The sequence below is a fragment of the Scyliorhinus torazame genome, chromosome 17 (genome assembly GCF_047496885.1).
Source record: "Scyliorhinus torazame isolate Kashiwa2021f chromosome 17, sScyTor2.1, whole genome shotgun sequence".
NCBI lineage: Eukaryota > Metazoa > Chordata > Chondrichthyes > Carcharhiniformes > Scyliorhinidae > Scyliorhinus > Scyliorhinus torazame.
The window spans coordinates 75,306,301-75,318,755 of NC_092723.1; the positions used below are offsets into that span (position 1 = coordinate 75,306,301).

General features: G+C 45.6%; 1 protein-coding gene across 1 annotated transcript in view; it reads right to left on the bottom strand.

The window, feature by feature from the left end:
- slc5a8l (solute carrier family 5 member 8, like) overlaps positions 1–12,455 on the bottom strand; it is a 195,213-nt gene that overhangs the window by 41,111 nt on the left and 141,647 nt on the right. Inside the window, exons 11-12 of the mRNA XM_072480642.1 lie at positions 11,425–11,492; positions 6,676–6,762 (exon numbers count right to left, since the gene is read on the bottom strand). Coding sequence (XP_072336743.1) covers positions 6,676–6,762; positions 11,425–11,492 — 155 coding nt within the window. The remainder of the gene's footprint in view (positions 1–6,675; positions 6,763–11,424; positions 11,493–12,455) is intronic.

Sequence of the window (12,455 nt, forward strand, 5' to 3'; positions counted from 1 at the left end):
TTGTTAGAGTGGAAAAGGAAAGCCCAAGTGAAGCGAAGGAGGTGCAAACTATTGTACAGCCTGTTCAAGTAGTAATTGTTAAGAAGGTGTATTAAAATTTTTTACTTGTGTGGGTAAAGTTTACTCATGTGTATCAGGAGGAGCAGGTAAAGAAGTCACAATTTTAAGAGATATAGGGGCTAGTCAATCTTTAATGGTAAGAGATGAGGAATTATGTAGTTTGGGAAGAATGTTGCCAGAAAAGGTGGTGATATGTGGAATTCAAGGTGAGAGGAGTAGCATCCATTATATAAGGTAAGGTTGGAAAGTCCAGTGAAGAGTGGTGAAGTGGCAGTAGGAGTAATAGATAAACTATCTTGTCCAGGAATACAGTTTATCTTGGGTAATGATATAGCAGGATCGCAGGTGGGAGTGATGCCTACTGTGGTTGATAAGCCAGTGGAAAATCAGTCAACTGAAGTGTTGAAGGACGAATATCCTGGGATTTATCCGGATCGTGTTGTAACAAGGTTGTGTAGCAAAGTCACAGGTTAAGACAAGAGGAGAAATCAAAGCGTGAAGATGAAGTTGAAGTGCAATTATCAGAAACAATTTTTGATCAGATGGTTGAAAAAGAACAAGAACAGGTGGAGGATGAAGCGAATATTTTTAGTTCAGGAAAATTGGCGGAGTTACAAGAGAAAGATGCAGAAATAAAACGGATATATCAGAAAGCATGTACAGAAGAGGAATCTGATAGTATACCAGAGTGTTATTACCGTAAAAATGATGTCTTGATGAGAAAATGGAGACCTGTACATATGCAGGCGGATGAAAAGTGGGCAGAAGTTCATCAGATAGTATTGCCGGTAGGGTATAGAAAGGAGGTGTTGCGAGTTGCACATGTGGTACCAGTGGGAGTTCATTTGGGAATAAGGAAAACTCAAGTTAAAATCCAGAAACATTTTTATTGGCCTGGACTACATAAAGATGTAATTCAATTTTGTCAATCATGTCACACATGTCAAGTGATAGGGAAACCTCAAGCAGTGATAAAACCAGCGTCCTTAATACCCATTCCAGCATTTGATGAACCTTTTACAAGGGTCCTAATTGATTGCGTAGGGCCGCTTCCTAAAACAAAAAGTGGGAATCAATGTCTTTTGACTGTAATGGATATGTCTACTCAGTTTCGAGAGGCCATTCCAGTATGTAATATTACAGCTAAAAGGATTGTGGAGGAGTTACTTAAATTCTTTACTAGATATGGACTACCCACAGAAATTCGGTCGGATCAAGGAACAAATTTGACTTCAAAGTTATTCAAAGAAGTTATGGATAGCTTAGGAATAAAGCAATTTAAATCAACTGCGTACCATCCAGAATCGCAGGGAGCGTTAGAAAGGTGGCTTCAGACATTGAAGACAATGTTGAGGGCGTATTGTCACGATTATCCAGAGGATTGGGATAAAGAAATCCCATTTGCATTGTTTGCAATTCGGGATGCACCTAATGAGTCTACCAAATTTAGTCTTTTTGAACTAATTTTTGGTCGTGAGGTAAGAGGACCACTTAAATTGATGCAGGAAAAATTGCTCGGTGAGAAATCGGAAATTATACTATTGGATTACGTGTCAAATTTAAGGGAACGATTAAATAGAGCAGGTGAATTGGCCAGACAACATTTGAAAGTTGCACAAAATGTGATGAAACGGGTAGCGGACAAGAAATCCAAAGTTCGTAGTTTTGCCAGTGGGGATAAAGTTTTAGTGTTGTTACCAGTGGTAGGGGAGCCTTTAAAAGCAAGGTTTTGTGGACCTTATCAGATTGAAAGGAAATTAAGAGACGTGAATTATGTGGTAACAACGCCAGATAGAAGGAAATCTCACAGAGTGTGTCATGTGAATATGCTTAAAAGGTACTTTGAAAGGAAAGGAGAGAAAAAGGAGGTTTTAATGATTCGAACTCAAAGTGATGAACCAAATCCAGATGACTGTGAATTTGACATACCTCAAATTAAATTGGTAAATGAGGATGTTCTTAAAAATTGGGGTGAATTGTTAAGTTACCTTCCAGAGGAAAAACAAACTGACCTGAAAGAGTTATTGATATCACATGGGCAAGTTTGTAAAGATAAATTGGGAAGTACTAAAATGGCTATACATGATGTAGATGTAGGAAATGCTGTTCCTATCAAACAACATCCATATAGACTTAACCCGTTAAAATTGGCACAGGTTAACAAAGAGATTGAGAGTATGCTGAAAAATGGCATAATTGAAGTCGGTTGCAGCCAATGTAGCTCACCCATAGTGATGGTACCTAAACCAGATGGTACCCAATGGTTGTGTGTGGACTATAGAAAGGTGAATGCAGTCACAAGAACGGACTCTTATCCTGTCCCACCATTGAAGGATTGCATGGAGAAAGTGGGACAATCTTCTTTCATTTCCAACTTCCAGGCATGGAAAGAGCATTTAAAACATCGTATGGAGTTCTTTGATCGACGTCAGGAGGCGGGTTTGGTGATGAACCTAGCCAAAAGTGAATTTGGAGAAGCCCGAATCATTTTCCTTGACGAGTTTCCGATACCCTCAAGAGGAAAGGAAATAATGCGATTTCTTAGCATGAGTGGATTTGATCGAACCTGTGTGCAAAGGTTTTGTGGCGTGATTACTCTACTGATGGACTTGCTAAAGAATCCTAAAAAATTTCAATGGACAGTGAACTTTCAGTAGGCATTTGATTGCCTGAAAGCGGTGATCAGCAATGCTCCTGTATTGGAGAATTGCAAGGGACTCTGTGGTCAGATTGAACTAAAGTATCTGATTCTAAAGAGAATTGCCAAGGAGTAGAGGAATAGATGGATCGTGCAGAGACTTTTTTCAAAGAGAGTGTCAATCGAGAAGGATTTCGGTTGGAGGAAGAACAACAAAGAAAAATGGACTATATTGTTGTACCTGTTTGCATGTGTTGTTTTTCTTTTAAACAAACAAGTATATTTACTGTGTGCATTTCTTGAAGGATAGTGAAAAGGTGAAAAATGAAATCATCTCGAAGTTGATGATTTATTTTTTTCTCTTGGGGGGGGGGTGTCATGTAAGAGTACCTTTGAGAAATGGGTGTTTATAAATGGGTGTGTATATAAGTATCTGTAGTGAGAGTACCTTTAAGAAATGGGTGTTTATTACTGCAGTGATGTCAGAGAGTGGGTGGAGCTGGGCTGTCTGTCAGCTTCTTACTTTCATTTTAGGCTGTTTGCTGCAGGGTGTGTTTTAGTTTTGTTTTCAGTGTTGAAGCTGAAGCCAGACAGAGCAGGTGTACTGTTGATCTCTCTGCCATGAAAAGATTATCTCGTGATCATTTGGTGTATTCAGAATTATAAATGTTCTCAATAGTGAATGTAAACCTAATGTGCTTCTGGTAAAAGGCGTTTTAAGTCTTATGGATGTAAAAAGGAAAGCTTAAAGGATTACTTAGTGTTGTAGTCTTTGGGGGTTGTATTTGAATTAATGGTTGCTAAGATAGAACATAGAACAATACAGCGCAGAACAGGCCCTTCGGCCCACCCTGTTGTGCCGCCCACTTATCCTCATCTAAGATCAACCTAACCTGCACCCTTCAATTTGCTGCTGTCCATGTGCCAGTCCAAGAGTCGCTTAAATGTCCCTAATGACTCTGACTCCACCACCTCCACTGGCAGTGCATTCCACGCACCCACCACTCTGTGTGTATAAAGATTGCCTTGATCCACTACAGTTTGCCTACCACTGCAACAGGTCCACAGCAGACGCCATCTCCATGGCCCTGCAATCTCCCCTGGAACACCTAGATAACAAAGACACCTATGTCAGACTCCTATTTATCAACTACAGCTCAGCTTTCAACACCATCATTTCTACGAAACTCATCTCCAAACTCCGTGACCTTGGCCTCGGCTCCTACCTGTGTGGCTGGATCTTGAACTTTCTAACCCACAGACCACAATCAGTAAAGATAGGCAACAACACCTCCTCCACGATCATCCTCAACACCAGTGCCCCACAAGGCTGTGTCCTCAGCCCCCTACGATTATACACCTATGACTGTGTGGCCAAATTGCCCAGCAACTCGATTTTCAAATTTGCTGTTGACACCACCGTAGTGGGTCGGATTTCAAACAATGACGAGACAGAGTATAGGAATGAGATAGAGAATCTGGTGAACTGGTGCGACGACAGTAATCTCTCCCTCAGTGTCAACAAAACGAAGGAGATTATCATCGACTTTAGGAAACGTAGTGGAGAACATGCCCCTGTCTACATCAATGGGAATGAAGTAGAAAGGGTCAAGAGCTTCAAGCTTTTAGGTGTACAGATCACCAATAGCCTGTCTTGGTCCACCCATGCGGACACTATAGTTAAGAAAGCCCACCAACGACTCTACTTCCTCAGCAGACAGGAAATTTGGCATGTCAGCTACGACCCTCACCAACTTCTACAGATGCACCATAGAAAGCATTCTTTCTGGTTGTATCACAGCTTGGTATGGAGCCTGCTCTACCCAAGACCGCTGGAAACTACAAAAGGTCGTGAATGTAGCCCAGTCCATCATGCAAACTAGCCTCCCATCCATTGACTCTATTATTAATTCCCGCTGCCTCAGAAAGGCAGCCAGCATAATTAAGGACCCCACACAGCCTGGACATACTCTCTTCCACCTCCTTCCGTCAGGAAAAAGATACCAAAGTTTGAGGTCACGAACCAACCGACTCAAGAACAGCTTCTTCCCTACTGCCATCATACTTTTGAATGGACCTACCTCGTATTAAGTTGATCTTTTCTCTACACTATAACTGTAACATTATATTCTGCAGTCTCTCCTTCCTTCCTTATGTATGGTATACATTGTTTGTGCAGCATGCAAGAAACAATACTTTTCACTTTATACTAATACATGTGACAATAATAAATCAAATGAAAATCAAATCAAAGATGTTCACTGTTTGTTTTAAAAAGGTTAACTTGAGTTCATAGAATAAACATTGTTTTGCTTTAAAAAATACTTTTCCATTTCTGCTGTACCACACCTGTAGAGTGAGCCGTGTGCTCCCCATACCACAATCTAGTAAAAGTTGTGGGTCAGTTTGGGGTTCTCTAAACCCTGGCCCATGACAAATGTACACCCAGTATTATTGGACAATGTCCAGTCGAAATAGGCTGTGTAGCTGTTTTGAAAAATGTAGAAGAATGGATGTTTTCCGTTGTTCGGGGGAGAGATGGTCTGGAACTTTAACAGACGTCATCTCCCTGCCGGCGAAATAAACCATTTGACGAGAGGCCAGCAGCCCTGGGCGTTGAGTGGTTTCTTTGAGATCCTCTCCCGCTGACACATATCTCTTGACATTGAATTGCAGTTTTCTGTCAGGGCCTTCCCAAATCACAAAGCACCCATCAGCCTTCTTCTGTAACCTCAGAAAAAGCCACCTGAGTCCTCTGCAGCAGAATTTGTGTGTGACTTTGCCTTCCACCAAGCTGGATCTGTGCTATTCTTCTCCTGCTTTGCTGCAGCATAAATGTATCTAGTTTTTCAACACAGATAGATTCCCCCCTCCTCTGTGGTATCCATTAAGATGCACATAGGGCAGGATTCTCTCAGCCTGGGGCCGGGCCAGAGAATCCCCGCGACCGGCATGAATCGCGCCACACCGCCCCGACGCCGGCACACGATTCTCCGCAGAGAGGAGAATCAGCACCATTGGCGCCGGCGTGGTTGGCGCGTCGCTGGTCGGGGGCCGCTGTACGCAGCCGGCCCGCCGATTCTCGGTCCGAAACGGCGAGTGCCGCCAGCTCCGTCCACACCTGCTCTCAGCCGGCGGTAACACGGCGTGGAAGGGTCGGGGGGGCGGCCTGTGGTGGGGGGGGGTCCGACCCGGGGGCGGGGGGGCTCCGATGTGGCCTGGCCCGCGATCGGGGCCCACCAATCGGCGGGCCAGCCTCTTTGGCTGGCGGCCTCCTTTCTTCTGCGCCGGCCCCTGGTGCCCTGCGCCATGTTGCGTCGGGGCCGGCGCATTGAAGGAAGCCACTGTGCATGTGCGCATTGGCACTGGTGCGACTGTGCATGTGCGCGTTGGCACTGGTGCGACTGTGCATGTGCGCGTTGGCACTGGTGCGACTGTGCATGTGCGCGTTGGCGCCGGTGCCACTGCGCATGCGCGGATCCCGCGGCGCCCAGTTCACGCCGGGATCAGCTGCTGGAGCAGCGTGGACCGCTCCAGTGCTGTGCTGGCCCTCTGTAGGGGCCAGAATTGCTGATCCTGAGGCCGTGTTGACGCCCTTGAGAAACGCGACGGTGTTTCCTCGGGATCACAGAATCCCGCCCATGGTGTCAGTATCTGAGCTGGTCGCTTCCTTGAATTCCAGTTCTTGGGTGAGGAGAGAAGGGGGGAGTAAGAAGTGCTTGTGTACACCATCTTTAGCTTGCATCCTTTAGATATATATACAGAAATAAGAGATATGTGTGCCATTCTGATTATTTTCTGCACTTGATTATGACATTTTAATTATTGATGTACATCGACCCGCAAATCTCTTTCGATCCACTGCTTCTAACTTTTCCCCATGTAGAAAACGCCCTGATCTATCCTTTTTTGTTCCTCAACCCTTTTAGTGCCTTCTTTACCCTTCCACCAACCCCCGGTGCCTGTGACGTACTTACAATTGAATTAGCACAAGGAAATATCATGCCTAACAGGAAGAATCCGAGCAGTGGACCACCAACAACCCCAAAAATAGTGAGGGCAGCCTGCAAAACAGAAAAGGAGAAAGTTATATTTATATTAATGCGTTTGACAATGAGCTGTGAAGCAGTTTCAAAGTGAGAAATTGCTGACTCCATTGACAATCAACAGATGTATTTTACATTCCTCTGCCTGTTATTTAACATTGCTATTAACCTTAATATCACCAGGATAATGGGTTACCATTAACTCTTTGGTAAATTGCATGCTCTGGAGTTGAAGAACTTCAATGAAATTTCCAGTTCGCCATAAACTAAACTTTGTTCCACTGTCACCAGTAGCCCAGAATGTTTATTGATTGAAATGTCTGAATTAGAAAGCTTTTCTTGATAGACAGGTGCTCTATTTATCAAATTGGTCAAACCCAGCGGAAACTGGGTGACAGAACTGAATGGACAGTGTTTTAATCCCCATTGCTGTCAAGAATGGAAGTGGAATTTTAGGTCACTGGCGGGCATACCAGTTCCCCAGCTCCAATCCGTCTGTCGGCCATTTTTCATTAGGTGGCATGGGGTAGGTGGCACGGCTTCTCGTCCATAAGTGATGTAACCTACTAAGCTGCTTCAAGCCTTATTAAGGCCTGTTAACAAATGACTGGGACTTTTTAATCTGCCTTCAAGTCTGTATTGTTCTTTGTGTTGCTAATACTCAGGATGGATTTGTAGTGTACACATAGAACACAAAAAGCTAAGTCAAATAAACAAAACTAAATTTATTACATTACTTATTGTACAGTTCGAACACTATTCCTAAAGCAAGCAATATTTTAACTAAACTACAATCTGCACTATACTAACACTTGTCTCATGCACACTATCTTAAATTGTACTCTGCTCTGCTCCTTGTCTCTCTAAACTCCTTTTGCCTCCTCTGCACTCTCTCTCCCAGAAGCCTGAGAGGCATTGCTTTTTATAGGTCTGCTCCCCAGCTCCACCTAGCGGTTGATTATTATATTACATTAACCCTTTATGTACTAGACATTCTACATAATGTCACAAAATCCACACAGGTGACAGAGCACAATTTAGCTACCTGCAGAAGGCCTTCTGACAGTAGACCAGGGTCCCAGAGCTCTATGCAGGCCAGGATGCCCACTTGCTTGCCTGAATGCAGTAGCAGCATGCCTAACGCAAGCTGGTCTAGAGGCTGTTTCATATTTTAAATGTGAAAAGTTTGGCGAATGGGTGCCTCTATTTTGGGGTGCCCCCTTCCTCTCACCTACCTGCCATGTTATCCTCATGCTGTTTACAAGCTGGAAGACTTCCTGTTGGCCCTCAAGCCTCGTGAACCCGTCCACCATCCTGAATTGGATGGTAGGCTCGCCCTTCAGCAATCAAATGGCTAAATCAGGGAAAATCAATGACTGTTTTCCACACTCTGCGAGCTTATGATCTCCACTTGAGTCTGACAGTGGGGAAGCCCATCAGGAAAATCCTGCCCAATAAAACCACAAGCAAATACAGAGTACGAAGGAATAGCTCTGAGTCCTGAGGTATCCAATCTAGTCACAGATATTTGATAATTGGGATTAATGTTCAGGCTTCACTTTGTGATCAATATTATCTGTTAGGTCGTTACTTGGTGAAATAGTTTTCTTGATATTCCCATCCAGGCGGTTGCTCATTGTAAAATAGGTCTCGGGCAGCATGAGGCACTGCTGCCTCACAGCGCCAGGGACCCGGGTTCAATTCCGTCCTCAGGTGACTGTCTGTGTGGAATTTGCACTTTCTCCCCATGTCTGTGCGGGTATCCTCTGCATGCTCCGGTTTCCTCCCACAGTCCAAAAATGTTCCGGTTAAGTGGATTGGTCATGGTAAATTATTATATATTTTTAAAAAATAAATTAGAGTACCCAATCCATTTTTTCCAATTAAGGGGATATTTTATTGAGGCCAATCCACCCAGCCTGCACATCTTTGGGTTGTGGGGGCGAAACCCACGCAAACACGGGGAGAATGTGCAAACTCCACATGGACAGTGACCCAGAGCCGGGATCAAACCTGGGACCTCGGCGCCGTGGGCCATGATAAATTACCCCTTAGTGCCCAGGGATGTGCCGGTTAGGTGGGGATAGGATGGGGTAATGGGACTAGTTAGGGTGCTCTTTCAGAGGGTTGGTGCAGACTTGATGGGCCGAATGGCCTCCTTCTCAACTGTATGGATTCTATGTATTTTGTTACACTTCAGTTAGGTTTATAAAACTGGCAAAGGTACCTGGGCACGATCTAAATGAATAGGAACAGAGTCCTGTGATGAACCTGTTTATCCGGGTGTTTCCCACTGTGATACAGCATGCTGGGACTCTGCTTATATTTGGGGTCTCGGCAGGGAAATCTCCGGTGAGGCCGTACTTAGTCTTCTTTCCTGCACTGAGGAGCTCCGTTCGTCCGAACTCCTCAGTGCAGGAGAAGATTGGAAAAACTGCAGCCTGACCTCTCGACCCTCTGACGCGACCCCCGATCTCCCCAAAGCCAAGTTGCGTAGGTGGCACTGCCAAGGCGCCAGGCTGACACTGCCAACGTGCCAAGATGGCATTTTTTGTATGGCGGTGATTGGTCGGGGGGTCCCCTATATGTGTGTCTGCAAGGAGGCGAGGAACCCCCTTACAGTGAGTTGGGGCTTCAGGGAGTCGCGTCGGGGGCTCTCCTTGCACTGAGAGGTTTTGGAAAGGGGCCTCCTCAGTGCAGGAAACAGGCCTAAGTATGGCCTCGGCCATGCGTTCCCCACTGAGGCCTCTGAACTAACTGGAGTGACGTTGGATAACGTTGTGTTTCTCGCCGCTGTGAGTGCTGGAAATACACGGCTAGACGCACTCGCTATGGGACACAGTTCCTATTTGGGTAAATGTGGGCTAGACCAGGAGAATCATAGAATCATTGCAGTGTAGAAGGAGGCTATTCGGCCCATCGAGTCTATACCGACCATCTGAAAGAGAACCCTGCCCAGGCTGACACCCCCACCTTATCCCCGTATCACCACCTAACCTTTGGACACCTAACCTATTGGACATTCAGGGGCAATTTATCATGGCCAATGCACTTAACCTGCTCAACTTTGGATTGTAGGAGGAAACCGGAGCACCCGGAGGAAACCCATGCAGACACAGGGAGAACGTGCAAATTCTACACAGACAGTGTCCCAAGGCTGGAATTGAATAAGGGTCCCTGGTGCTGTGAGGCAACAGTGCTAACCATTGTGCCACCATGCCACATCAAACTCCCCAAGGTCCCAAATAATGACTAAATGTGGGTGAATAATGGTCTGGGTTGCACCCAAAAAGGGAAACACCCCGCCAAACCAGCCCAAAATTATACTTAGAAGTTTTTTGGCAGAATCGTGCCCAACATTTAATCTTTTACCCATCTCGGGCGGGAAGGGCGGGGGTGGGTGTGGGCACCTGATTCTGAAGGCATTCTCAGAGTTGGGGTGCCTTGCTCTCCCATGGGAAATTGGAGCTCCAGGAGCCCATCCCTCCCTGGCCTAACTACCGATGCTGTGATCGCTCCCCTCCCGACTCCTTGCAGGCATCCTCTACCCACCTTCCCCAGGAAGCCCAGGTGACCCCGATTTACCTTTTCAAAGATCCCAGTGCTTAGCCCCAGGCAGAGAATGGCAGTACCATTTCTGGCCACTGCAGCTAATTGTCCGACAGCTCTCACGAGAGGGACTTATTTCTGGGGGCGGACGAAAGACCTGCCCACTGCCAATCAACGCTCAAGTGAGTGTTAAACGACTGTGGGAGTTTGAGAGTCAGTGGCTGCATGTTAGTCACCAACCCGAAAAATGGCGAGCGATGGTCACTCGCCATCTTTAAATTCTGCCCTTGAACAAATTGTCCTTTTTCAAACATATCCTGCTCCAGATGTTCAGCAGTGGAAATATAGTGTAGTCTCTCTCTCCTGGTCGGACTTCCTACTTCATGTAATATAGGTGCTTTTAGATAAATGTGTAATTCAAATATTCAAGGCTGGTGGGGGCAGCAGTGTTAGCCGAAAGTTCTTTAAACTATTCTCAATTTTCAATTTGGTTACAGAATCATAGAATTTACAGTGCAGATGGAGGCCATTCAGCCCATCGAGTTTACACCAGCTCTTTGAAAGACCTCACACCTCCACCCTATCCCCATAACCCAGTAACCCCACCCAACACTAAGGGCAGTTTTGGAAACTAAGGGCAATTTATCATGGCCAATCCACCTAACCTGCACATCTTTGGACTGTGGGAGGAAACCGGAACACCCGGAGGAAACCCACGCACACACGGGGAGAACGTGCAGACTCCGCATAGACAGTGATCCAAGCCGGGAATCGAACCTGGGACCCTGGAGCTGTGAAGCAATTGTGCTAACCACTATGCTACTGTGCTGCCCAGAGGAATAAGCTTATTACTAGTGGAATAAGCCTATAGCTCTGAAAACCTGACAACAAGGTGACTGGCATGGGATGTGGAGACCACGCAGTGGTACTGTTAGGGTGAGTGGGCAAGATGTATTGTTGGAGAGTAGAATGATTGTGATTCCTCAGTAGAGTGTGCCATCTCTGACACTGGTTGCTTAAAATAAGAGAATGTTATATTTACTAAGATGAGCATTACTTATGCTGTTAAAGACTAAAATTCAGCAAAGTGAAGTGAAATTTAATTACATCTCGAACACAAGTGAATCCTACCTGGAGAATGCTTCCCAGGAGAGAGGATAATGCACCCATTCCAATGCAGATGATTCCATACATTAAGCCTATGAAAACACACAAGTAATTGATATAGTAGTATATTCCTGATAAATGCAACCTTCCCATAACCAAACACACTGATTTATGATTTTCGAGGAAGGAAAATGGAATTCAATCAACTGGCAAAATCCTGGAATCCAATGTTATGAAGGTAAACTTTTACTGGCACAGAGGCCAGCTCAACAGAGCCAGACAGAGCACTGAACTCAGGAATTTGGTGAGTGAGGGAATTATGAATGTTTTAAGGGGTGATATCTTTTTAACTACTAACTACACAGTTAGTTAATTGCATGATGAGTTCGAACAGGTTCCCCAGCAGCAAGACGAGGATCTGGGCACGCCGATTAAATAGCAGGAAAGGCCACAATCGAGATTCACGTTGTTTGCTATTTAACCGACCAGCTCCCGAATGTGAGTTCCGGAACTCGCCCAAATATTGTGAGCGTATCATTGACCCCAATTTCAGTCAATTTCCATCCCATTTGCGAGATTGAAGTCGAGTGTAACGGTCTCCCGGGACAGAACCGGCTCCTCAGCGAGAAATCACGCGGGTGTCGTTTAGCTCTCCTTTATAAAAACATGAAGCTGTCGCAATGGCTGCTGAGGGGAACTGAGGAGGTGAGTGGCCATTTCCACTTTTGGGCATGTCGCCCAGGGGCACTGGAGCTGCTACCTCAGTGCTCGGGAGGGTGGAGGGGGTGAGACTTGGTCGGGGGGGGCTGCAGCATTCCAGGTCAGGAGTCGCCCGTGGGCTGTGAGTGGGGGGGTTGAGGGGCTTTTCGTCTGTGAGGCGGCAAGCCATTTTAAAATATTATGGATACCCAGAACAGGAGAAACGACAGCTGCTGCCTTACTGTCCAATCAAACTCTTCCAGGACAGAGCCCTGTTCTTGGTTATATGCTCCTTTATGGTTAACTCCTTTTGACTATGAGCAGCCTCTAGATTCATTGTTGAAGGCTATTACTAA